The 26,052-nt window shown below is 57.3% G+C and overlaps 6 protein-coding genes across 6 annotated transcripts; 3 read left to right on the top strand and 3 right to left on the bottom strand.

Annotated features, from left to right (window-relative positions):
* Positions 1–2,217: 2,217 nt before the first annotated feature.
* P884DRAFT_297678 (P-loop containing nucleoside triphosphate hydrolase protein) lies at positions 2,218–3,265 on the bottom strand (the record flags this gene model as incomplete). The annotated part of the gene is made up of 5 exons (XM_069444539.1): positions 2,218–2,418; positions 2,500–2,727; positions 2,832–2,879; positions 2,937–3,060; positions 3,255–3,265. 5 exons carry the CDS (start codon positions 3,263–3,265, stop codon positions 2,218–2,220), a joined length of 612 nt encoding a protein of 203 aa, XP_069300272.1.
* A 1,367-nt stretch (positions 3,266–4,632) lies between these two features.
* P884DRAFT_283246 (uncharacterized protein) lies at positions 4,633–6,353 on the top strand. The gene is made up of 2 exons (XM_069443647.1): positions 4,633–5,112; positions 5,229–6,353. Exons 1-2 carry the CDS (start codon positions 4,767–4,769, stop codon positions 5,996–5,998), a joined length of 1,116 nt encoding a protein of 371 aa, XP_069300273.1. The 5' UTR covers positions 4,633–4,766; the 3' UTR covers positions 5,999–6,353.
* Positions 6,354–6,467: 114 nt separating this feature from the next.
* P884DRAFT_297680 (uncharacterized protein) lies at positions 6,468–7,479 on the bottom strand (the record flags this gene model as incomplete). The annotated part of the gene is made up of 3 exons (XM_069444540.1): positions 6,468–6,854; positions 7,044–7,112; positions 7,222–7,479. 3 exons carry the CDS (start codon positions 7,477–7,479, stop codon positions 6,468–6,470), a joined length of 714 nt encoding a protein of 237 aa, XP_069300274.1.
* A 9,334-nt stretch (positions 7,480–16,813) lies between these two features.
* Positions 16,814–19,970, top strand: P884DRAFT_194184 (Choline/Carnitine o-acyltransferase-domain-containing protein; the record flags this gene model as incomplete). The annotated part of the gene is made up of 3 exons (XM_069437812.1): positions 16,814–17,234; positions 17,403–19,661; positions 19,825–19,970. The coding sequence occupies 3 exons, from the start codon at positions 16,814–16,816 to the stop codon at positions 19,968–19,970; spliced, it is 2,826 nt and encodes a 941-aa protein (XP_069300275.1).
* Positions 19,971–20,738: 768 nt separating this feature from the next.
* Positions 20,739–22,220, bottom strand: P884DRAFT_267740 (uncharacterized protein; the record flags this gene model as incomplete). The annotated part of the gene is made up of 1 exon (XM_069442137.1): positions 20,739–22,220. The coding sequence occupies one exon, from the start codon at positions 22,218–22,220 to the stop codon at positions 20,739–20,741; it is 1,482 nt and encodes a 493-aa protein (XP_069300276.1).
* A 1,579-nt stretch (positions 22,221–23,799) lies between these two features.
* Positions 23,800–26,051, top strand: P884DRAFT_238440 (P-loop containing nucleoside triphosphate hydrolase protein). The gene is made up of 3 exons (XM_069440082.1): positions 23,800–24,712; positions 24,884–25,353; positions 25,453–26,051. Exons 1-3 carry the CDS (start codon positions 23,925–23,927, stop codon positions 25,716–25,718), a joined length of 1,524 nt encoding a protein of 507 aa, XP_069300277.1. The 5' UTR covers positions 23,800–23,924; the 3' UTR covers positions 25,719–26,051.
* Position 26,052: the final 1 nt, after the last annotated feature.

Raw genomic sequence — 26,052 nt, forward strand, 5'->3', positions numbered from 1 at the left:
CCTTATTGCCAACGCGATGCAGGCGTTTACCGCCCAGCCACTCACCAAGCAAACCCAGAGCAACCCGTTTGCTGACCGCGCCCTTCTCGCTGCTTTAATCATTCCGCATCTCGAAACGTACCTCGCCACCCATCCAGACGTCCGTTTCCTGCTCATCGAGTATCCCTCGGAGCACCTCGCAACCGTCTTGGCTCTGCAGACCCTCATCGGCACTGAGGTGATGAAGGTTGTGGGCATTGTCAACAGTGATGTCTCGACTCCAACGCAGAAGTCTCTGTCAGGCCCCGACACAAGCCGGCGCCCAAGTGAGGGTTTCCGCTTCCTCAACCGGCGCGGTTCTCGCATGTCTGGCGCTTTTGTCGGGCCATGCTCCATTTCCAAAGCCAACTTCTTGCTTGCCTCATCCGCCACCGGACCCGAGACAGCCGCGTTCGTCGCTGCTATCCGCGAAAGTCTCATCTCCATCTCAGACTACTACATGCCCGAGGGCCCACTTTATGAACACCCTGCTCCGCGGTCCCCATCGCAGAAGACAAGTCCCGGTCTCACGGTGAGCACCAAGTCGCTCGGCACGACATCACCACCTCAGAAGGAGGAGGTAACCTCTCGCTTTTCATTTTCAACGCTCGTCACCCCGCCCTCTTCACCGTCGCCTTCCTCGCCGACAGAATCGTCATCACCACCCATCCACGCTCATCAGCGCGCCACACCAGGAAGGATTCATCCTTATGTTTCCCGGCTAATAGCAACATCAACACCTAGCAGGGCTCCACGCCCTTACACAGCCTGTACCGACACGCCGACTATACAAAGCCCAGTGCAGTGGGCAGAGGTGAACTCAACAATCGAGTCTCGGCCGCCTTCGGCACCAACCACCACCATCGTTGAAGATTCGCCGGCTCGCCTAAGAAAGCCCGACAGTGGGACAAACAACAACCCCGGGCCCCAGCGCCACAGGAAACAGGACTCAGATCCCCTCTCACCTCGCGCAATCCCCCCTTCTTCCAAGAAATTCACGTCAGCATCCTCAGCAACGCCGATCTCCAATAAGCCTGTTCCGGCGGCGGCCGCCGCCCCTGGTCATGAAGACGACGACGAGGACAACTCGGAATCGGACTCGGAGCTCGCCAGGGAAGCGAGGCGGCTGATGCCACTGTACCTTCGGCGGCGCGAGGAGATTCAACGGGGGCGGAGCAGCAAGGCGATGCGGTGGTTGGGCCTTTAACCAGGAATTAAACGGGACTTGGAAATTAGTTGATCCGGGGGTTCAGATCTTAGTCCGGCTTCTTCCTGTTTTGGAAGGATCTGTTTGTTATTCTAGTTTCGCCATCTGTGGTCTAAGTTGGAGTAGAGTTGGATGATGCTTCGTGATATCCAGTACCAAGGAAGGAGGCAATAAATGGATGGCAGGTGACGCGAGGGGGTTGGAACGGCCAGGGAGTTGAGCTTCACATCGCCTTTTCCTGCTCTGCCATTTATCGGTTTGTCATTTGCAAAATCACGCCAGCAGACTACCGGATAGCGCGGGAGTTGCAAAGGGGACTAATGGGAACCATTGATAATGGGCTCTGCCTCGAAGTGTGTGTTACGTGAGTGTCCGTGGGATGTCGCGCCTCACAACCCGCAAGCTAGCAAAGAAAAAAAAAGGTTAGTAGTGGAGAATGCACTTTGCTTAGCAACGTCCCAGATCAGTACCATGAGCGAAAATAAGGCCGAGAGGCAAGGATTAAATAAAAAAAAGGCCGAGTCAACGAAGGCGGTGTATCAATAAACAAAACAGACCCAGTTATGACCAAGATGGGGGAAATACACAGACACAAGCTGTAAATAGTACTAGTAAGCCAGCGGTGGGTAGTGCGGTAAGGAAAGATGAACAACTCGTGCTCTGGGCCCGGTCTGTCGTGTTTCGGCTCCGGTGTCGCCCGGGGCTCGCATCCCGTCTACCCGGTTCCCTTAGAAAGCACAACACCCCTGGAGTTCCCGAGATTGGGTTCCCAGACCTCACGCAAAGGACTAACGCAGAAGTGAGAAACCCAAGCGATGGAAATCCCGACCGTCGGCGCATCCAAAGGACATCTCCCCCGTTCTCAGACCATTCCCACGCAGATCTAACCACGCCCCATAGTGTCCGAAACAAAGAACCCATCCGATGCAAGAAACCGTAAAACACCCGAGAGCAGCAACATCAAATGGCGCAGAGAGGCGGTGAGCCGTCGCTTAGCAGCAGCCGCCGGACTGGTTGTTGGAGACGCCGTGGCCGGGCGCGACGTTGACGTTGGCTTTCGTGTTGTTGGTGGCGATGCTGCTGCCCATGCGCTCCTTGATCTGGCGAGCCATGGTCAGGAAGGCCTGCTCGACGTTGCTGGCGTTCTTGGCCGACGTCTCGAGGAAGGGAATGCCTAGGCTGTCGGCGAATTCCTGTGTGAATAAAAAAAAAAAAAAAGGGGGGGTTAGTTCTGTGTCGAACCTGGCATGATGCGGCATCCAAGAAAAACGCACCTTGGCCACTGTGTACTCGACCACCTTCTTGTCCGCCATATCGCTCTTGTTGCCCACGAGCAGCTTGTTGACACCCTCGGTGGCATACCGGTCAATCTCCTGCAGCCACTGCTTGACATTGTTGAAGCTGTCCATGTCGGTGACGTCGTAGACGACGCAGATGCCGTGGGCACCGCGGTAGTAGGACGATGTGATGGTGCGGAACCGTTCTTGGCCGGCAGTGTCCCACTGTGCTCAGTCAGCGCATGGCTCTCTCTCTCTCTCTCTCTCTCTCTCTCGCATCTCTCTCCGCCTTTCCCCCAAACTCAGCGAGGAATGTAGCTTTGACGTACGATTTGCAGCTTCACCGTCTTGCCATCGAGCTCGATCGTCCGGATTTTCTGCGAGGGTTAGCTTCTGCGACCAAGTCCGGCTGTTCTCGAAGCGGCACCACGTACAAAGTCAACGCCGATGGTAGAGATGTAGGACTCTGTGTAGGTGTCATCGGCGAAGCGCAGGAGCAAGCAAGACTTGCCGACGCCAGAATCGCCGATGAGCAGTAGCTTGAACAGATAGTCGTATCTGAGGTGTGGTCAGCAGCAGCAGCAGCAGCAGCAGCAGCGATAGGACAGCTTTAGAACCAAGCAGCCATCGCAAGGATCGGCGCAGGTCGAGGGGTCGAACTCTGGAAGAGAGGGAGAGTGTCAGCAGGCAAGATAGAGAGGCAGAAGCAAGGCGGCAAGCCCTCGGTAGCAAACAGGATGAGGACGTACTACTCGGGATTCATCGTGGGCGGGATTTGATGCGCCGAGCGTATTTAGACAATCCAGGCAAAAATGGTTGTGGCTGATGCGAGTGGAAGAGGGCGACTGATCGAAGTGTTGGCGGAAGGTTGATGATGCGGATGGCTGGTCGGTTGAGTTGACGAGGAAGCGCAGTCGTTCATGGAAGGCTGCTGCGTCAGGGCGTCAGATCAACCATTGGTTGGTGGTCCAGTCTGTTCGATAACCGCAGGGGCCTATCAGGGGTGATTTCACGTGACACCCACCTTGCCTTGAGCCGTGCCAACTATGTGTGTGTGCCTGTGTGGATTCTTGGCCAGTGTTCAGGCCAACTAATAAAGGAACGGCGACGGCTCCTAAAAAGTCGCTTGAAGTCGGAAGCGTGCGTACTTGCAGTAGACCATTCCGCGTGACTTCCTCTGGCGTGCCTGCCTTTCCGAGGAGCCGAGACTTGGGAGTCTTTGGCTGGTGACGGTTGAGGTGCGGCTCCGCCGTGCCACACTGAGCATCAGCTGGCGGCGGTCAGACAGTCTGGGTACACGGGAATGCTGAGACAAGGGTGCATGGAGCAGGCAACATTCCACTTTCTCAAAACGCTGCCTTGGGAAAACGTGCATATTTGGAGATGGCTCCCAAACAAACACCGGATGCAGCATGCATCCTTCGTCCACCCGCTCGTCTCAAACCATCATTCGACTGGCTCGCTCGGGGAAAAGGCCCCCAGGCTTGTTCCTGGTTTGACACGCGGCCTGTTTAACGAAATGACGACAAAATACTCAGTAAAAAAAAGGTACACTTCTTTCTACCTTTTGGGTCATTTCTTCTCTGCAGAGTAGTTGTTTGATTTAATTTGTTCTATCCTCACCTCTCTCTTGCTCTCCCCTTTCTTCTACGCTTTTTCTTCTTTTGTGTTTGTATTGGCTCCTTTATATCTATGGTGACGGTTATGAACATTGTAGCTTTGTTGCGTATACAAGTTCGAAAGGGCGAAAATCAATTGTCCAAGTGGGTGCTGTACAGTACAGTACAGCTCGCTGTTGTGATTTGAAAGCAATAGCAAATGCATAGAACGTAATCCGTACCTTCGATGATACGTAATGGGGCAAAGAGGCAACACACACCAAAAGCGAAATCATTTCAATGGCGAAGAAACGCTTGATGGTAGAACTCAAAACGCCTGTGTATCCGTAGTCTTAAACAGAGCAGAGAGGGTTTTCCTTCTTGGGATCTTCCAGTTCAAAGCGCGCAGGTCGGCTTCGGTATCGCTCTATCGGGGTGCCATGGCCCCAATAGCGTACAAGTATTGATACCGAGTTATGTATCCGTAGTATAGCTCAGAAGAAACTCACCACTGACATCATCCTTTGCTGCTGCACCCACGGGCACTCCCAGCACCAAACCCAAGAGGAATCCTGCATCGAGCGCATCTCGACAATCGGCGGTTAGTCGGCCATTTACCCGCATAAGTCCCCAAAGCGGGAAGGCAATTCACGATCCGACGCCCAAATGTGTGCACCGGCGAGGGTGGTCTGCCATCCTCTTCGCGGGTCTGCAGCACGACTCTCCTCGGCAGCAGCCGGCGGAGCTCCCTCCTTTCCACAGCCATGGGGTTCCTCACCAGGGATTGAAAGACTGTGCTGCCCGGCAGCGCCCACCGTCCATATCTCAACGACAGCTCAGCCACCACGCACCTCTTCCTTGCCAGCAAAGAGCTTGTCAACGTTCCGAGAACCCGTCGCCGATCCGACAACGCCCCCCGAACTCACCCTCTTCACTTCGCACCCGCCGCTCCTCTCCCCGGAGTCAGGAAACAATAAACCTCCTGACGAGCGAAAGGTCAAGCTCGGCAAGAGTACGTTTTTTTTTCCCTCGCTTCACTTTCTTTGTCCATTCGAACGAACCAAAGGCAGAGGCAAAAAGTAAATGTTGGAACAAACAGTGCGCTAACTCTGTGGTGCCTCGCTCCAGCCCTCCGCATCCTCCAAGCGCATCTGCCCACCCTCCTGCAGTCCCCGCCGCCACAGCAGATCCTCTCGCCCTCCATCACCCTGCACCTCTTCCCCTCGACGCACCCGCACCTGCCGACCGTCTCGGGCCGCGTGGCGTACACGGCGGCGCTGTGGTCGTCGCCGATCGCCTGGAACCGCGTGCCGCTGGTGGGCAACGTGCGCCTCGAGATCCTGAGCGAGCGGATGGTCGACACGCCCGTCTACTACCCCAGCGGCGGCCGCGGCGGGCGCCGGCCGGAGGGCGCGATGCCCGAGCAGCTGATCGTGCGGTGGCGCACGGTCGGCGGCGGCGGCGGGAAGTTGCGCAAGTGGTGGTTGGGGTTCGGGTCCGGGTCCGAGTCTGGGTCTAAGGGTGCGAAGGAGGCCGGGAAGACCACGAGTGGCGATGAGATGGCGGGCGGGAAAGGGAAGCATGAGGCGATTGATGGGGCGCGACAGCGGGGCTCGACAGCGGCGCAACACAGTGAGACGGAGGTCAAGGCACCCGTCGGGATGGCGCAGCCCGTTGGGTCGAGCAAGGAGTTTACGGGGTTGTTCATTTTCGATTTCGACAACGAGGGCAGGATACTGAGCCACACCATCGAGCATGTGCAGGAAGGCGGTCAGTGGGAGAAGGGAGTCGGCGCCAAGGTGGTGGGCTTGACGGATTGGCTGCTGGGTGGGATCAAGGGAGGCGACACACCGTGCCCTGCTTTTGCGAGGACGAGATTCCGGAAAGGCGGGCCATGAGCGTTCCTCCATGGGGGAAAAAAAAGAAGAAGAACGAAATAAGAAAAGCGCCAGTCAGAGGCTAAGGCTTCGACGGGTTGAAACGTCACGCTTCGTCTCCTATTTTATATCTAGAGGCCGGGGGAGGTGCTTTCAAACCGATGTGGTGCTGGAGATGGCTCGGAGTTCTATGGTTATTGTACACTCACGTTGGGGGATACTGGGTAATCGGTTGACTCAGTCAGGGCCAGGGTCATGAGCAGGCACGATTTTGGGGTGGAATTTGTCTAGAACTCTTGAGCAACGCACCCTCCTCAGTCATATCACATATTGTAGATCTAGATGGATGTAAAATAGCAACGAAATCGCAAAGCACCTTTTTTTTTTTTTTTTTTTTTGCTAATGAGTTAGAGAGATCCTCCTTTCTGTGAAGGCCAGACCAGCTGCATCATTGTTGAAAATCCACAACCGCCCCAGGCCGACAGATCCCTCAGGCTTGCACCGCCGTATCCCCACCCATCTCGCCGCTCAGTTCCCTTGACGTCGGGCCGCGCCGCTGCGCCCCGGCGGGCGCGGGAGCGGGATCAGCCTTGGGCGCAGCATCGGCGCCGTTAACCCGGCCGGTGCCATCCGTGCCATCCGTGCCGTCGGTGCCGTCGGTGCCATTCGTGCCGTCGGTGGCGCTGGCCTCCTGCTTCGCCTTGAGGCCGGCGTCCCGCTCCTCGAGCAAGTCGCGGATGTGCCGGTTCAGCCACACGCCCTCGAGCTGGGCTGACGTCATGTCGCGAGCGCCGGCGATGCGGCCGCGACAGGTCGGAGCGCCGCAGAGGCAGTCGAAGGGCTGGGCCATGTACCACTCGGTGGAGGGATAGAAGAACTGGGAGAGACGGTTCAGCAGGAAGGGACTCTCATGGGCTTTTTTTTTACGACCTTTCTTTTTTTTAAAAAAAAAATTGTTTTAATTTCTCCTCTGCCCTCGCGAGGCGGCCGAGAAAGAAAAAGAAAAGAAAGAGAAAAAAAAGGAAGGGGGGGGGGGAAGGGAGGGAGGAGGGAGGGTGCAACATACTGTCAGCTCGTCGCCCGGCTTCAGCCCCTTTGGTCCGGCGATGACGGTCATGCTGGACGTGTCAAAGATCTAGAATGACGCAGACAACGTTGGAGAGACATTCGTGTCAACAATTTGGCTAGTCCTCGGTCTCACATCTCACCATCGCCTCCTCCTACCGGATACGGGAGCTACTAACAAGAGACGGCTCGCACGAGTGGTTGATGTACAGCAGGTCGCTGTTGAGGTCAAAGTGCCTGTCACGGTCCATCTGGACCGTCGCGTACGTGGGCTTGGGGGCCATGGTGCAGGGAGGGAACTCCAGCTTGGCAAACAGGCCAAACGGAGGGAGGGAGATCTTAGAGATGCTCTTGGTGGTGAAGGCGGCCTCGTTAACGATGACCTCCTGAATGTCGGGGTGCGACGGCTGCACCCAGTGCGGCTTGATGGGAGCCATTCTCGCTGTCTTCTTTCCGTTACCGGTTTGAAGCTTTTTCCGTACCCAGGACCCAGATTCGCGAGAGAACAAACGAGGGCGAGGCGGTGTGATGCTTCCTGGCTGATAGCGTGCGATTCCAACTTGGATCGAGGGTGGAATGGATGAACACAGGCAAGAAGAAAAGACGAGACTCGGCGTCAGAAAACCCCTGGAGTTTTGTCCATGCACACACGCCCGCCGTTGTTTGCGTCTCTCTGCGTGAGGGCTTTTGTTCGGCCTCGCTCGGCTACCAGGAACCGAGCGGGCACGCCAACATTACGGGCATCTGACAGCACACCACTTTCTCTCCGCCAGATCTGCTCGGGGGAGGGGGCCAAGCGAGACTGCGCGGGCGTTCCGCATTTGCGTGCGCCGATTCTTCCTCGGACCCAGCTTAGCGTATCCACCAGAACAGGCGCGTCATCCGATGGCTTCTCACGGGCCAAGTGGCCGAGGAAGCGGCATGGTGCTCAGCATGTGCCTTCTTTCGGGGTTGCGTAGCTCCCAGCGATGGCTGCTTCATTTTACTTGATGAGCAGGCAGGGAGCTATGTAATCCGTACATACAACAAACACCCTGAGGTATTGGCGGGGTTGAGGGGTTTTGTTTCGCTCCCTGGCTGCCATGTGGGGTGTTCGAGCCTCCGAATCTCCGGCGCGTGGGGTCGGCAGGGCGGCAAAAGAGCTAGCGAGCTGAAGCCCGCGCGGGCCAATAAGAGGGGCACTCGCTGCCAAAGGAGGCAACAAAAACACTGCAAAGTGTTACACATGCATGCCGTTACACATTTAGAGTTGGTTGTCGACTCGAGCTTGGACAGCATATCCAGAGTGAGCTAAATGCATAGCAATTCATCGGTCAAGTGTCGCCATTCCCGTTACGAGTTTTCGACGCCCAATGCAGGATATGGAAGGAAGGTGCCTGAATGGTAGTTAATTGCAGCGCCGTTTCGTAAACGAGCCCGATTCCCAGACGAGGGGGGTGGAGTTATGGTTAGCCGATTACGTGGAGTAACTAATCACTGCTGTGGCCATTGCAAGTCCCGAACCATGCATGAGCCTGGAATATCATACACTAAGCATGCTAGTAAATCGAACGCCTAATGGCTCTCCTTGGGGCCCTTCTTTGCTACTACGTGGACCTGCAAACCACTGGGCATCCCGCTCGGAAGTGGAGGGGCACCACCCAAGTGCAGGTACGCCGTTGTGTATGCACAGTACTGTACCGAGCACATACATCGCCTCGGTAAATGGAGAACGAGGTCTTGGCGCTGCCTCCGCCGCACTCGGTGGCTTGAGACAGAGAGGAAGCCACGCAACCGGGGGGGTAATGCCAGCGTCGTCAGTCGTTTCCAGGCTTTAGCTGATCCAGTCAACGTGAACTTGACCTTGTCAGAGCCAGATTCGTTGTCTGCTAGTTGTTGTAGGAGGGCATGAGAAGAGAGCTCGAATGGTTTACATACATATATAATAACCGAATAACTACGGAGTACCTGCGCAAGCTTGGCAACTTTGGCCTCTCCTACAGCTGTCGCAGCTTTCCGGGTGGTCGGCGGGAACGCTAGGTAGGCTCGTAACAAGCTATCCAGCAGTCTCAACAGCGAATGAAAGGCTCGAAAGTTTTTAATAACAAGATTGGGCACACTCGTATCTTAGAGTGCAGGGTCCTTAGTCATGTTCAGATATCCCAGCAACTTAGGTTTATAAGAACGGACAGCTGGCTGCATTACTTGCTCACTTTGGTACACTAATCCATTGAGTTTAACCAAAGTAATTTTTCACGATGGTTTTTTTTTTCGTCTCCTGGCGTGTTTAGATAGGAACAATAGGCAGCTTCTGCGAACAGACTGCTGGATTCGAACATTGTTGTTAAAGAATTGTACTTCTACAGAACTCTGCTATACACCGCTCGCTGATTATATGAATATTCTATCGTGTCCTTAAGAGTTGCGTACAGACGCTGAGAAGTCTCCCTAAAAGCATCGTATTGTATAGCTACTCAAATGTTGCTCAGAATGGCATGCTCTACCTTTGCACACCAAGTTTGTCCTTGATGCCTTGCTTCTCTCATTGTCGTAGCACGCCCAAGTCTGCGCTGTAGATTTTCTCTGCTCCTGTGTCTCTGATGTTCGGTGTTGAGTTATAGCGGTTGTTTTCCCCCGTCGGTCAGCCTGTTCAGACACGCTAATCACGCTGTTGGTATAGTTCGGCACGCAAGGCCACATTGCGTGTCCGTCCGGATACTGTAAAATTTGGGACCCATTTGTATGTACAGTACATACAGCTGTAACTGGGTTTTGTACGAGTTTTGTAAAAGCAAACAGAGCATGTGCATACACAGCCTCTCCTCTCTAGGTAAGTTAGTGATAATGCATGCGCCGGATATAAACCATTGTCATCTTCGCCTAGACCTTAAGACTCCAAGGTCGAAGTATATGTGGGCTGATGCTCCTAGCGTCGGGATTAGGTTGCTGCTGATATGGCTATCATGATGGGATAAGGCGGGGAGCGAAACGAGCCTCGATAAGTCGCATCTCGCGGAATCTTCGACAAGCTGGAGAGGCTGGCTCTTCGCAATTTGAGTTTCGAAGTTTTTGGAGTTGGCTGCCAGACCCAACTACTGGTTGAGGTCGAGGTTGAGATGAACCCACGTCGCTGGCCAGGGGATGCAGCGGAGAAACCTTCTAGAAAAGAAGGGCTCGGATGCTGACAGGGAAGATGCGGGGTGCCAAGCCAATGGATGTGTTCCCGTCTCATCTCACGAGCAGGGTCCGGAACTGAGAATACTTGCAGGATGTACCAGGTACTTCGTACACTACATGCATACCAACACCTCTATCCGATTCGACTTCACATTGTATTCCGTGGAGGGTGACCAACAATCTGCAAGCCTGATGAGCATAATAAACCGCAAGCCGACAAGGGATGAATTACAAATGTCAAAGCGCGACGGCGACAAGATTCTTAGAGCATGATCAATCGGTCCCGTGATGACTGTGACTTGATAAGAAAGATGGGGGGGTCATCGCTTCGGCATGGAGCAACTGGCAAGAGCGACCAATGTCTGACTCACCTTTGTCCGTCGCCAAACAAACGGAAGCCACGGCCGCAAATCAACGGGTGAACCACAAGTTCCAACTCTCAGTTGTCACATCTTCAGCTCCGGAGACGGATCAGGTGGCCAGACGTGGCTCCCCACGCACCGACCCTGAAACATCCATTCGCGTCTGCAGCGGTGCTGTGGGGGTCAGGAGCAGGTTTCATTTCTGACTGTACGGCATTACATACCAAGGTGATTGGCTTGGGCCAGATGGAGAACACGCCCTTGCGCCTGGTCGTCGCTGTCCCCGATCTTCCCAGCTTGCTCTACGCGTACCCTTGATTTCGGCTGAGCATGCTCGACAACCGAAGCAGCCACATCCTTCGCTAATAGCGGACGTTGGCCGGCCCAGTCAGAATGCCACACCGTCCTTTCTTGACAAGGAAGTCAAGGCAGGACGTTGTGCAGCTCTTCTCAGCCATCACCTCTCCTGAGACCAGTCGCCTGTGAGCGCCATATCTTTCACAGCCGCCTGTCGCAAAGAAACAAACGAAAAAGAGGGGGAGAGAGAGAGATAATATAACCCCTGTCATCTGTTTACACCCGAGCACGTTTCAACGGTGGATCAAGAACTGTACGAAGGCACACGTATGTGCAGGATCGACCCAGATGGGGCGCTTGCTTGCGGGTTACCCAGAACGTTAACGGGATGGCTCAGATCGGACGGCTGGTATTTTTTAAGCGGGCCTTTCGGCAACAGCCGTGGCTGCCTGATCGTGTCGTCGCTCCCTCACTCAAGTGATGTCTCGGAGACTCTCCACTGAACCTTCCCGTCCGGCCCAAAGATGCGACCATAAGAAGGTTGCAAGCGGCTGCCACAGCGGCCGCTAACATTTAGCACAGACCCGGGTATATCGTCTCGAAGGCTCTGCATACATGGAACTCCTGCAGGCCCTGCGGCGTGCAGTTAGCATGCAGCCCGATAACATCCAGGAAGCTCCCGCAGTGGCCCACCGAGGCTTCAAGCAGCCGTTTTAAGACGCGTCCTTAATTCGTGTCTGGAAAACCCGTACTGCGTACACCACGTAGCACCCACACACACTCCCGCAGGTTGTCACCTGAGCAGCAGAACATGGTTTGTAATCCCTGTCCTAGCCGATCCCAGGACAGCCAGTCCTGTCCAAGGACGATGACGTTCCGTAATCACCAGATATGAGCTTCATCCCGTGCGTACCCTCCGATTTCTTGAGCGATTCATAGAACTGACCCCTCACTCCCAAATAACAGGGAAGAACTTTGCAGTCGGCACTCTAATGTCAAAGAAGGGAAACCCGCGCCTCCGTGCCGAAGAGGTACTGTAACACACCCTGTATCGACACGCCACATTCCATATGGGACGATCAAACCGTGTCTGAAAGTGGCATGCCACGTGCAGCTTTCGGGAATCCTCCCCACAAGGCTCCCGTGATCGTCTCGCTCTAATGTAAAGAAGATGCCTCACAACCAACCACCCCCCCCCCCCGGTCCATCCTTGGCCACAGCGGCTTTTGCTCAAACATGAGGAGGATGGCAGGTACTTTGAGTGGGGTGGGATAGGGCCAAGGGAACTCGGCCGAATGTTTAAAAGAGGTGCCTATGACCGGCGAGTGCTGGGAGCAGGCCAACTCATCTTCCTCGGCATCAAGACATCACTTTGTTGTTACCTTTGGGCATTTGCCGTAAAGCACAGCAGGGAGTCACTTGCTACGAGTGTACGACGAAACTGATCAGGAATCGTGCTACCTCCTTTCCCTCTCACGCTCTGAGGTAAGTCAGACCACTCGTCTTGGAGTGAGCCGCATGGTGACGATCAGAAGACGGATCCATCTTCAAACCAGCAGCAATGGCCAACCAGCAACGCTCAGCCCGGATGGCGAGGCAGCTAAAGCCGAATCCCAAGCCTGAACCGGATCCTCCGACCCCAAATCCGCCCGAGCCGCCTTTCTAGACAAGCACTCGCCTCGCCCACCTTGGGTGTGGCTGCTGTGATCCTCGTCCGGCAGCCAGCTGTGCCGATCGACTGCTCTTACCCTCCTCTCCCACCTTCTCATCGACGGGCGGCAAGACCTCACGTGGTATTACAGGACGGGTACATTGAAGAGCATGCCATATACAACGCTGGGAAAGACGCCTCCAGGATGCCTCCTGCTGCTTCTTGTTCTTTTCTCAAGAGAAGCATCGGAGGTTATTGAGCTGGGTATTATGCTCCAGACAGTTACCGGCTTTCGTCGCGCTTGTGGTCGCCGGGCTGCGTGGCGTTGAGCCAGGGGTCCCCTTCCCCCCCCCTTTTTTTTTTCCTTCAGTTTCTTTGTTTTTGAGATTAAGTGTACAAGTATATTGGCGCCGTTGTCTCCTGTCGCTGTTCTTGTCTTGGCTGGGGGTGGGTGGTGGCTAGGTGGGCGTTGATCGTCTTCACGCTGCTTTGGGCGTCATCTTTTGGGCACCTTTGTCTCATGGTGGGACTTTTCAACCATCCTTCTCCGGATCCTAGAAAGCGGAGCCCCGGGGGAGGGTGGTGGGTATGTGTAAGATAGCAAGCCAGGAGACAATTCCTTTCCTGTTCTTCCATCCAAGGACGACTGTCCTAGATTACCAGCCCTGCGTGCTCAGAGATCTAGGCCATCCTGCGCTCTTCCCGAACAATCCGGTAAAGGATGAGAGAAAAGGGGGGGGGGAGGAGGGGAATGCCTGGTACTGTTGTTCTTCGGTGTTTCATACCTGCCTCTGACCAATGCAATCTGTATCCAAGTCGGCACTTGGTGTGGTCGTCGGCCGTGTTGGCTGCAACAAGACCGCATGGGTCTTTCACCCCTACCTGCCAACTGTAGAAGCGACTTAACTGGTTTGGATGTAATTAATCGCTAGATCCAAAAATATAAACAAAGAGAAGCGAAACGATACTTCGATCGTGAATACTTGGCGTTACCTCCTTGGCCTCGGGACCATAGTCTTCCGGTTGTCGTACCAAGGGAGGAGCTGAATGAGCGAGGAAGCGCAGCAGCTCCTATCACGCTGTATGCAAATGGTCGAAACCAGGTAGGTAGGTACGCATGGCCATGTATCGCATACGCTACGTCCCATGTGAACGGAAACATCGAGATCTCCCAGATCCAACCCTGAGCAGCAGGTCGACCGGGCCTTTATATATGGGGCATCCAATGCACAACACTACTGCGGATAAATATTGTAGTATCGCAAGGTGCAGAAGACGTTTGCATGAACACCACACCTGCGTATGCACCCGGCCTGGTAGCCCAGCAGGAGTTAGAGATGCACAGAGATCTGATGGCAACGCGTTCGAAGTGGCGATCGCTTCAGGGTCTGTGACGGGACCCTTGCAGGAGCCCTATCTGTCCGCTGTCGTCAGCGGTTTTTTTTTTTTTTTTTTTTTTTTTTTTTTTTTTTTTTTTTTTTTTTTTGGGAAAAAGGGGGGGGGTGCATTTCTTGGCCGTTTCATGACACCTGGAGGCATTGGATACCTCGACCCTACACGAGCCCAGGATGGAACAGCGAACATCAAGACGCCAGCTTCCTTGGATCCTCTGTCCTGCTATGCGAGCAATGGAGCGGTCCATTGTTGAATAGTGTAAATGCGAGTCTCACTTTGCCGCTCGTCGAATCTGACGAGCTGCCCCGCCAGGGGACTAAGATCAGCATTCCAACGTCGTCGTCCTTTAACCCGAACCGTCCTGTGTGTTGCGCTGTGCCGTTACACTAGTGTGCATACACCAGATTCCGCCGAAGCTGATGGAAGATGCGGTTCCAAGATTTGCCGTGTTACATCTCTATGCGTCCCATTTACGAGCCAACACGCATCATTCGAGCGGGTGATGAAACGAACACTGGTAGCGCCAACTCGAGCAGCGCCCTCCTTAGAAAAGGAGACTCTGCCAGTAAATAACTAACCTTCGGCGGCCCGTGGTTTGCGCGCATTATACGTACAGATAGTAATCTCGGACACCCCATTGCTCGTTCGAGGATGTTTCGGTCTTTTGATGACGGCCCCACCAATCCGTTCGGCCGGGGAGGTACACTAGAAATGGCAGCGCGCTACGCTACGCTACACTACACTAGTACGGTGTCCCGCCTTCCCCCATGGCACTGACGTGCATCTTCACATGCTCCTCTCTGCCTTAGGTTGGCTCTTTTCTCCATGCAGGTTCGATGCAGGAGAAAAAGGCCCTGCAGAGCCTCCTTGAGACCCTTGCACCCTCGAATTGGCAACATCTGCATCGACAGTAGGTAGGCGCTCGTAGAGCTCTCTCCCCTAACGCTCTTGTTTTTTGGAGTCAATTTGCGCCAGTTGGTACGAAGGGATTCGCGTACAATGACATCTTGCCCGCATGGACCGTGTGGGGAAGGGCAGGCAGAATGCAATAATCCCCAGATCTCCGCGACCCAAAAAATTTCAACCCCACTTTCCAAAACGGCAATAACGATAGGCAGTGGAGTGCGGAGGAATCACCCAAGCAAGAGAGGCGGGATTCCCCAACTTTGACGACCCAACCACATCACATCCTCTTGTCCGAAGACCAGCCCCGGCCGGAGACAGCAACGCTTTTGGGGGGTTCCATCGCGCCGCCGGTCCTTGCGTACCCCGTCGTCGTCTGCAGGTGTTCGTGACAAGATTTCTTGGTTCGCACAGGTCCTTGGTCATTTTCGCCATCGCGCCGCTACGCGAGTGGGGTGCACATCGGTCACAGCCCAACGTCATTTCTTTGCCGCCAGTTAGCCTGCAATGCCAGCAGGCTGTCGTCGCTGGAAACCCGTGACGCAGCACTGCCTGATGTTCAGCACCGGGTGAGTGGTACAATGTGTACTGTACTTGTACATTTCATACCGTGGCAGAGGGGAGTTTGGTTGCGAGAGATGCTGGGTGGGGGGAAGGGAGGGGCCTGGCGCCTGGCGCCTGGGGCTTGTGAGCCGCCACCGAGCGGGCAGATGACCGCGAAGGCCTTGGGTAGAAGCGGCGAGTTGGTCGACAGCTGCTAACGGGATCAACGGTGGGAGAGATTGAGGGCTCATCCATAGATTTGCACGGAACATCGCCAATACACTCGAGGCCTCTCCTTGAATTCTTCTTTCTCGGCCCATCCAGACGCACACGCACACGCATACCCACACCCACTTTCTCTCACACACGACACGCTACGATCAGAAGACGACGTTAACGGCGCCGAACGGAGTGCCGCATCTATACATGTACAGCACGGTACGATTGCACACCTCCATACCTGCACTGTACCATACGTAAGGTCCATCCATCAGCGTCACCAGTACGTTGCGTCTCTTTTGCTTCTCGTTTACCCCGGCACGAGCAATGGCAGTGGCCCCGGCAGATTCCACACAGGCGGCAGCATCCCATATTGCCTCTTTTCGGGCTTGCGGAGGGAATCTCGCCCGCAACCCGCTGCCCGGCACCTCGCGTCCAATCACCCCGAGGGCTGCGCGCGACTCGAGTCTCCACGGCCACATGCCCTTGGCCTGCTCTGGGGCTCTGGGGCTCTGGGGGTCTGGGGGTCTGGTTCCCGTGGCCGTGGGCCTTGTCGAGCTACACTGCGGCGAGCAAGTAGCGCGCTTGCTGTTGCTTAACGGTTGCCGAGTGCTTTCTCCACCCCCATTGTCCGCCTGTCCGTCCGCCCGCGCATGTCTTGGGAAGTTGCCGCGTGCAACATAGGCGCGCTCTCGAAGGGGACACACGGCATCCCTGTGTACAGTAGTGTACACTAATGCTGCTACGGAGCCATGGGCCTGGCACAGCATCTGGGGTGCCGGTTCCACCCTCCTTGTATGCAGTCTTCGCTTGTCTCGCGTCTGCCGTTGTTCCCTCTGGTCAACCAGCCCACACCAACCCCCCCCCCCCCCCCCCCCCCCCCCCCCCCCCCCCCCCCCCCCCCCCCCCTTTTCCTCCTCCCCTTCTCTCTTCCCCCTTCCCCCGGCCCTCTTCCGAAGTAGCCGCCGCCTTATATGTTCGAGCCCCGTCCTCGGCCGGGTCCCGGTAGCTCTCCCCCTTCTCTCTTCCCCCAAATTCCCGAACTCGGTTGCTCCCCTTCTTGCCTTGGAAACTATTTGATGCGAACACGTCTCGGTCGTAGCATTTCGAGTGGAATGCCATCCTACTGCCTCCAAGACTGCCACTACTTCTACCGCACTGCCCTTCGCGGCCTGAACATCAGCACCCACGTCTCGCCTCTTTACGCCTGATATCCGTCTCCGTCCTCGGCCCTGGCTGACGAGAATGTCCACACAAGTCCGCACCTTCACCCCGCCAAGGTCTCTTGGTGAGACCCTCAACGAAGCTCCTCCCGAGCTGTCCCTCTCCACGCCGCGCTCCGTTCCTGAGCTCCCCAGGCTATCTAAGCCCGCTATCGCCCCGTCTCTGAAGGCGCCTCACTTCGCCATGTCGGACCCCTACCGCGACGAAAAGCGTAAGGGTGGTGTCACGTATGCCCACCAGGACAGCCTCCCAAAGCTGCCCATCCCAGATCTCGAGTCCACCTGCGAGAAGTACCTGGCTGCCCTCAAGCCGCTCCAGTCTCCGAGGGAACACGCAGAAACCAAGCGTGCCGTCGAGTCCTTTCTGAAAAACGAAGGGCCCGAGCTCCAGGAGAAGCTTAAGAAGTATGCCGAAGCCAGGACGAGCTACATCGAGCAGTTCTGTAAGTTCTCCTCTTTTTTCCCCTCCCCTTTCTCTGTTCCTTTTCTCTGTTCCTTTTCTTTTCTCTCTTCGAAAGCGGAAAGAGAAAAGGAGGAGAGAGAAAGAAGACAAAAAGAAGAAGGAAGACGTTGTCATTTTGCGGTCCAATACTGACACACTCCTATCCAAGGGTATGACTCCTATCTCAACTTTGACAACCCCGTCGTCCTCAACCTGAACCCCTTCTTCCTGCTCGAGGATGACCCGACGCCGGCCCGGAACAACCAGGTGACAAGGGCTGCTTCGCTCATCGTCTCGGCCCTTGAGTTTGTGAGGGCGGTCCGCAAGGAAGAGCTGCCGCCAGACACCGTCAAGGGAACCACCCTGTGCATGCACCAGTACTCGCGCCTGTTCGGAACAGCCCGCGTTCCGACCGACGCCGGCTGCCAGATCGAGCAGGACCCCGACTCGAAGCACATCATCGTCATGTGCCACGGCCAGTTCTACTGGTTCGACGTGCTCGACGACAACTCGGACCTCATCATGACGGAGCGCGACATTGCCGTCAACCTGCAGACCATCATCGACGACGCTGCGCAGACGCCCATCCAGGAAGCCGCCAAGGGCGCCTTGGGCGTGCTCAGCACCGAGAACAGGAAGGTCTGGTCGGGTCTGAGGGACGTCTTGATGAGGGAGCCCGGCTCCAACAATGCCGACTGCTTGAATTTTGTCGACACGGCCCTCTTTATAGTCTGCCTGGACTACTCGGAACCCACCACGGCCGCCGCGCTCTGCCAGAACATGCTTTGCGGCACCAGCGAGATCGAGAAGGGTGTCCAGATCGGCACCTGCACCAACCGGTGGTACGACAAGCTGCAGATCATCGTCTGCAAGAACGGAAGCGCCGGCATCAACTTTGAACACACCGGCGTCGACGGCCACACGGTGCTGCGCTTCGCCAGCGACGTGTACACCGACACCATCCTCCGCTTTGCGAGAACCATCAACGGCAAGGCCCCGACGCTGTGGGCGTCCACCAGTCCCGACCCGTCCAAGCGCGACCCCGAGAGCTTTGGCGATGTCAGCACGACGCCGCACAAGCTCGAGTGGGACATGACTCCCGAGCTCCGCATCGCCGTCCGCTTCGCCGAGACCCGGCTGGCGGACCTGATCGAGCAGAACGAGTTCCAGTGCCTCGACTTCAACGCCTACGGGAAGAACTTCATCACCGCCATGGGCTTCTCGCCCGACGCTTTCGTCCAGATGGCCTTCCAGGCGGCCTACTACGGCCTGTACGGACGCGTCGAGTGCACTTACGAGCCCGCCATGACCAAGATGTACCTGCACGGCCGCACCGAGGCCATCCGCACCGTGTCAGAAGAGTCCGTCAACTTTGTCCAGACCTTCTGGGCCGACAACCCGGCCGAGAAAAAGATCGAGGCCCTCCGCAAGGCCTGCCAACGTCACGTCGCCACGACCCGGGAGTGCGCCAAGGCCCAGGGGTGCGACCGTCACTTGTACGCTCTCTTCTGCCTCTGGCAGCGCACCGTCGACGGGGACGCCGGCAGTTACCTCTCCGGAAGCAACGGCTATTCCAGCCCGATCGACAATTTCTCCGACCGCGGCACCGCCGGCGGCGGCGACGGCAGCGTCAGCAGCAGCCCTCCGCGCGAGCCCGCATATCTCCTCGACGGCTCCACCGCCACCACCGCCGCCACCACCAACAACAACGCCATCCATTCCACAAGCAACAACGGCAACAATGACAGCAGTCACCCAACAAAGCCAACAGCAACAACCTCCCGCGCACGAAACGACAGCATCCAATCGTCTACCGGGCGTACCTCGCCCTCCCTGGCCACGTCCCACCAACTGCCCGCCATTTTTGCCGACCCGGGCTGGGACAAGCTCAACACCACCATCCTCTCCACGTCCAATTGCGGCAACCCCTCTCTCCGCCAGTTCGGCTTCGGTCCCGTGTCCGGCGACGGCTTTGGCATCGGCTACATCATCAAGGACGAAGGCATCTCCATCTGCGTCTCGTCGCGCCACAGGCAGACCCGCCGCTTCGTCGACACACTCGAGAGCTACCTGCTCGAGATCCGGCGGATTCTGAGGATCGCCGCCAACTCGGGGTCCGCAGGCAGGGCCGGTCCCGGTGTGTGGGCGAGGGGCGGGCCGACGAGCCGGGCAAGGGAGGTGGAAGGCCTGCGGGCAGGCTATGGCACCAAGGCGGAGGCCGGCAAGGTCGCCGGGGGTCAGGGCGGTCAGGGAGGCGGTGCTACTGCTGCCAGCAGCCATGGTAGCGCTAGTGGCAGCAGGGCGAGGCTGAGGGGGCGGCTGATCACGAGCGGCTGCAAGGCCGGGTCAGAAGGGGGCGTAAATGGGAGCATCTCATCGCCCACGGATGAAAGCCTGGCCCTAAGCGAGGATGATGAGCTGGGTGGCTGTACGCTTAGTCCCCCCCCCCCCCCCCCCCCCTTTTTTTTTTTCTTTTTTTCCCCTTTTCCCCTCCCCCCCCTCCCCCCAACCTACCCTTCTTTCCCTTCCCATGTCGTGCTCTGAGAAAACGAAGCGGTGCGCTAACATGATTTTTTTCTCTCCAATACCAGACGGTTTCTTCGACGCGGGAATGCTGCTCCAGGCGCTCAAGGCGCGGGGAGACAACAACAGCGGCGAGTCGAAGCCATCGGAGCGCGCGGCGGTGCAGGCGCGGAGACGCGGGATTGGGAAGAAGCTGAGGTTGGTCGATTACTAGCAAGCTCGTGTGTGGGTGCTGTTGGGCATCGGGTACGGAAACCGGGCTTGTACCTTGTGACATATAATACATACATACTGGGCGCCCAAGGGGTGCGCAGCTGGGCGGAAGGATCAGCTTTCGGATTAGATTGGTTTTTGGGGTGGGAGAAGAGGGGGGGGGGGGGGTATTAGCAGAGGAGGAAAGAAGATTATTCTGGGTTTGTTCAGGTGGGGGTTGTCTCAGCATTAGTGGATGTACGTTTTGGTCGGGTGGTCTGATGTTGACCTGATATACCTACGGAACATTCGCAAATCTGTCTTGTCTGAAATCGGACGCGAGCTTACATGGGCTGATCGATCTATGTTGGTTGAGCCCGTGGACAAACTGGGAAAAAAAAAAAAAAAAAAAAACGTGGAGCAGGTGGCCGTAAACTGCATGTGACACGCACGTACTTGAGCGGCTTGGGCATTTGTCGCCGGGGTTTAAAAAAAAAGGTCGAATATACACAGGTGAAGAAGCTGGATATCTAGCCTTGCCCACCCCGGACGTGCATACATACATTCCCATACATTCCCCTGCGACGTGATGTTCATCTCTCCGCCCACAACAAGAACCCCATATCTACCAACATTCCGCTCGTGCCCTCCAAATCACACGCTTTTAAAAGAGAAGTAAGGAAAAAAAAAAAAAAAAGAAATCCAGTGACATGCTGGCGTAACCCCGAATGAAAGGACATCGGATGGGTTCATGACACAACTTCAAAGTCCTTTCTCTTCGCCACCTCCATCACGGCAGCTCGACAGCAGCAGTCTGCTGATCCCCAGGAGCGGCGGCCCCTTGTGATTGCCCTTGGCTCCGCGACTGCTCCGTCGAGGGCGGCGCGGACGATGCAGGGACAACCTTCCGGGGCACCACCATGGCGACCGTCGCGGTCCTCACAGTCGGGCTTTCGCTTCCGCTCGCGCTCGCGGTTGCATTCCGGCCCCCTGCGCTTCGCGTGCTGCTGCTGCCACCGGCACCGGGCGGCCTGTATGGCCGATATCCCATGCCCGGCTGCAGAATCAGGGGCACCCCGTTCCCGCCGCTGCCACTGCCACCACCGCCCCCGCCCGCCGATGCGTGCTGCTGAGGCTCACCCGGCATCGGACCCAGCGCAGAGGCCGGGGTGACCGGGGTGGCGCCGTTGTACGTCGAGACCGGGGTGGAGGTCGAGTGGCGGTCGGGCGGCTCCGCGGCGGCGCCGCCGTGGGTGCCGCCGCCTCCAGCCCATGCTCCGTCTCCCCCCTGGTAAGCGTCTTGTGAAGGGTGGTTGTAGTAGGCCGGCGTGGGAAGAGGCGGTGGTGGGTGCATCTGATGTACATACTGCATCTGTGGGCTGCCGCCGGGCGTGGTCAAAGGGCTCGGGTCGTAGTAGGTGTTGTTGGCGGCGGTGGTGGTAGTAGTGAGAGCGCTTGGCGGACGGTTGTGGTAGGGGCCGGAGGCTCCTCGTGCTGATGCTGCTGCCGCCGCCACCGCGCCAGCAGTCGCGCCAGCTGCGGCGGCCGTTGGAGTGGCGAACATCTGCGGCGAGGTCCCAGCGGCAGACGACGGAGGGTAGCCGGTCATGCCGGAAGATCCCATGCCTTGCCCGTAGGGGGGGGCGGGGGGTTGAGTGCTGGGCAATGTGGGTTCGGCCATGGGAGGCTGGGAAGGAGGCATTTCAGCCATTGCTAGGCTCTTCTTCCTCTGCCGGCGGAGGAAGATTGCGCCAGATATGCACAAGGCAATGAGGGCGATACCACCCAGGACACCCCCGACAATGCCGCCGACTGGGGTAGATTGAGTGGTCGAGGCCTCGGGCGGTGTCGAAGAAGTGGCCGCGCCGGCACGATCGGCGTCGGTGGTAGACGCGGTGATGGTAGGTTCGGTGGTGGAGGGCAGAACCTCGGACGACGTCTCGGATGTGGATCGGGCTGAGGACTTGGACGTCGTTGAAGACGAGGTCGAAGTCGAAGAGGAGGACGAAGACGAGGAAGTTTTCTTGGACGTGGTTGAGCTCGTCGTTGTTGTCGTCGTCGTCGTCTTCTTGGTCGAGGTACTGGTGGGCTTGACCTCGGACAGGCTCCTGCTCTTGTCGCCCTTGGCCGCTGTCTGGGCCGTGAGAACAGACCCCTTCGTTAAGGCGCAGTAGTAGTCCGTCACGCCGCCCGGGAAGGCGACGGTGTTGCAGTACCTCTGGAGCAAGCCGGTGCTATGTGCTGTCAGTGAACACAACCGCGGCGTGGCCATGGTCTGCAACACTCATTTACCATTTCAGCGTTGTGGGATCGTCTTGACAATCCTCGTCGCAGTCATCCCGTTCACTCCTGTTGACGCATGATGAACGGAAGGTACAGTCGTCGCCATCGCAGCAGCCAACGGCGCCGGGCGACTTTCCAGATTGTGGGATGAAGACGCATTGCAAGCTCTCGTCCAAACATGCATATGCCGATCCTTCATCGAAGGGGGTCAGCCCAAGACGTCGCGTCAACCGAGGACTTGCTACGTCCCCACGGTTTCCTCTACGTAGCTCGAGGGCGCTGTGATCACTCACTTGAATTGCCTTCGATGAAGCCGCATGTGTTATCCGGGGCGACAAGATAGCTTGAGGGGCGGCTGATTTGCCGTCGAACTAAGTGAGCGTCTGGAGGTTGGGTCGGCTTGGGATTCCAGCCGTCTTCGAGAGGGAGTGCCTGGTAGCGGTTGGTTGGCAGGGGCAGAAAAGCGAATGCCTGAACAGAGGCGCCCAAGAGGGCGGCTCCGTAAAGTAGTTGGCGGCCCATCTGATCGATCTTTGGTGGTTTTAAAGGAGCGTGAGAGTGTATATCAGAACATGGGGGAAGTAAGTTAATCCCTGAAGATCAAGAACGTGGAATGATCGTGGTGGCCAACATGCCACGGCGACTCTCTCAGAGCTCGACCGAGCCGCAAGGGGAAAAAACAACGAGGGACGTTGGGGCCGACGGGGCCTCCCGCTCGAGGGTCTCTGGGTGGATGATAACTAACTCGGAACAGACATGCACATAGGAAAATTCTAAAATGGAATCGGCATTCCCCGTGCCCACACGTTGCTTCCGCTGCAGCGACGCCGCCCAGCAGCCCGCTGATACCGTGTTTCCCGGCCAAGAGTTCTCTCAACTGACCGGGGTTGTGATACGTTCGTTGCAGCCATGGCCAGTCCAGCCCCAATCGAGGTTAAGGCGGGCACTTCTTCAGGGGTGTAGAAGTGAAGCCGACATGACCGGGTCAAAGGCAGGGTTGCAATCAAAGGGTGCAGACGGGGAATGCGATCCTGGGCTGACCCGGCGGCAGAGCGCGATTTTGCGGGGGACTTTTGATGGGAACGTTCTTGGCAGGCACCGCCTCATCGAAGTGTCGAAGGCGCGCCTGCCTGCATCCACCAGGAGTAGTAGGTAGTGTAGGAAACTGCACCCCATTCTCTCTCCCTCCCTTACCGCAGTCGATATCTCCTGCCTCACGCTGGGATTGCGCGGCTCAAGCTCACGCTGGCAACTGCGACCTGTAGTCACTCATCGACCAGGAATTAGTTAGTCCGTATTATTCCGTGTTCCGTGATCCGCGCGAGCTGTGTAAGACCAATTAGTTAATTGCCGCGAGCCAATTACGGAAGGAGAAGGCGCGCCCCACAAAGCTAAAGATGGTGCCGTCTGATGAAATGCGCAGGAACCCGCGTTCCCCGCAGCAGCCATCAAGCAGCGACCGCGGTTGTCTTGCTGCAGTCGCTGCAGTCGCTGCAGTCCGTCAGGTCGAACCAAAAAGGAGAGGGGGGAGGAGAAGAAAAAAAGAAAGAAAGAAAACAAAAAGAAAAGAAGAAGAGAACAGGAGGAAGAATAACGGTGGGGCACAAGCGCAGCACTACTGACTCCCAAACCGAGGAGGTCACAGCGCCCCGGCTCATGTGTCCTCAAGTCGACCCATAGCCTGAACCAACCCATGACGGATCTCTTGCACGTGCTCCCGCACTTCCCTGCCGGGCAGTTCGCGAGGCTGATTCCCGTGCTCGAGAAACACGGACTCTCGACCAGCGATCTCCTGACCCTCGAGGCAGCCGACATCGGGAAGCGGACCCGGCTGCCGCTGCTCGACGTCAAGCGCCTGTGCAGCGCCGTGCTCGACGCGCTCCATGCCGATCTCGGTGTCGCAAACCCGGCTCCGGGGGCACACCTCGGCCCACTCCAACCCGAGCCCGGTACCGAAGCGGGCCCGGAACCCGATGCCCCGGACCGGCCAGCTCCGAAATCAGATGCGGGACACGCCGCCCCGGCCGGCTCGCTGAAAAACTCAGCCGCCTCTCTCTCCGCCCAATGGCAGACCATCAGCACCCTCGACCCCGAGTTGGACCATGCCTTGGACGGCGGCATTCCGGTCGGTTACGTGACCGAGGTCACGGGCGAGTCCGGCGCCGGCAAGACCCAGTTCCTGCTCTCCCTCCTCCTCTCCGTCCAACTGCCGCCCCCCCACGGCCTTGGTCGCCCGGCCCTCTATATCAGCACAGAGGCTCCCCTGTCGACCCGACGCCTCGCCCAGATGCTGTCCACCAACCCCCTATTCCAACGCCTGGCCCCCTCACAGCGACCATCTCTCGACAGAATCATCAGCACCGCCACCCCGGACCTGGAGAGCCAAGACCACATCCTGAACTTTCAAGTCCCCGTCGAGATTGAGCGCCGCGGCATCGGCCTGGTAGTCCTCGACTCCGTCGCTGCCAACTACCGCGCCGAGTTCGAGCGCTCCGCCACCTCCTCCGCCTCGGGGGCCAGGCACGGCTCCAACATGGGCGCGCGCACCGCCGAGCTCATCAAACTCGGCATGCATCTGCGCGACCTCGCACAACGGCACAACCTGGCCGTCGTTGTTTCCAACCAGGTAGCAGACCGATTTACTGGGCCCAGTTCGGCTGACTTCGGAACCCCCGCCTCCTCCCTCCAATATCATCATCAACATCATCACTATCATTCACTCCAATCCGGGCCCCGCCCAACCCAGGAATCTCCCCTCGCAACCCGCAGCCGCCGCTTGCCTCCCATCTCCGGCAACAGCAACAGCACCGCCCTCGCCGACATACTACCGCCATCCTCCGTCCCCCTCCCCTCATCCAGCCACCCACAGTCCGACGAACCAGAACCAACAGCGCCACCACCACCACCACCACCACCGCCGCCGCCGCCCCCCGCAACCGACCCCGACCCCCCCCGCCCGTCCCACCCCGCCCTCCTGCTCGACCACCAGCAGCGCTGGTTCACGGGCTGGGGCGACGACCCGTCCTCCAACCTGGCCCTCAAGACGCCCGCGCTGGGGCTGGTGTGGACGACCCAGATCGCCGGGCGGATCGCGCTGTTTAGGAGGCCCGTCCCGCTCCGGCGTCGGCGGCCGGTCCACGATCACCACCACCCCCGTTCCCAACAACATCACGACGATTCTTCTTTTTCTTCTTCTCATCGCCAGGCTGCGGGGCTGTCAGGGAGCGGGATAGCGACGGGGTGGGAGAGGCTGATGAAGGTCGTCTTTGCCCCCCACGTCGCAGGGACGGGGCCCGGGCTGGACGGAGCGGTCCGGTTCGAGGTCTGGATGGGCGGGTTGCGAGGGCTAGGCGGTGCTGCTGCTGCCGCTGAGCTCGGCATGGAGAAGGAGGGAAAAGGGGAGGAGGAGGAGGAGGAGGACGGCGACGATAACAAGGATGAGAAGGAGCAGAAGGAGGAGGAGGAGAACGAGGCCGATAATAGGTGATGACGATGGGGTGAGAGAGAAAAAGGAGTCATTCGAGATGGCAAGGTTTCAGGAATTACGTCGGATTATGATACGGTTGGACTAATGGTATTAGCATTATACTCGGGCATAGGTTTGCGGGAGTTGGGGTTCATGAACCAGGCAGCCTATACCTCTGGATATACAGACAGATGCGACGACTGGACACTGCAGGACTCGCACATTGAATGAACCCGCGCCCCCCGGTTCTCTGGCGTTGCGAAGGTAGCATTCGAGATGGGCTTGGTGTTGGTTCGCCCAGAATATTACAGTACAGCACACCAAGACATATAAGAATTTAACATCAATTCTTGTT

Source organism: Thermothelomyces heterothallicus (genome assembly GCF_042370625.1).
Source record: "Thermothelomyces heterothallicus CBS 202.75 unplaced genomic scaffold P884_scaffold_4, whole genome shotgun sequence".
In the NCBI taxonomy this organism is placed as follows: domain Eukaryota; kingdom Fungi; phylum Ascomycota; class Sordariomycetes; order Sordariales; family Chaetomiaceae; genus Thermothelomyces; species Thermothelomyces heterothallicus.

Excerpts from the sequence above, each read along its gene's own strand:
- P884DRAFT_283246 (XM_069443647.1), top strand. The coding sequence starts at position 4,767 with ATGTGTGCACCGGCGAGGGTGGTCTGCCATCCTCTTCGCGGGTCTGCA. Across the intron at positions 5,113-5,228 it reads AAAGGTCAAGCTCGGCAAGA|CCCTCCGCATCCTCCAAGCG; the intron begins GTACGTTTTTTT and ends GCCTCGCTCCAG.
- P884DRAFT_238440 (XM_069440082.1), top strand. The coding sequence starts at position 23,925 with ATGACGGATCTCTTGCACGTGCTCCCGCACTTCCCTGCCGGGCAGTTC. Across the intron at positions 24,713-24,883 it reads GCTGCCAACTACCGCGCCGA|TTCGGCTGACTTCGGAACCC; the intron begins GTTCGAGCGCTC and ends TACTGGGCCCAG. Across the intron at positions 25,354-25,452 it reads GAGGCCCGTCCCGCTCCGGC|GGAGCGGGATAGCGACGGGG; the intron begins GTCGGCGGCCGG and ends CGGGGCTGTCAG.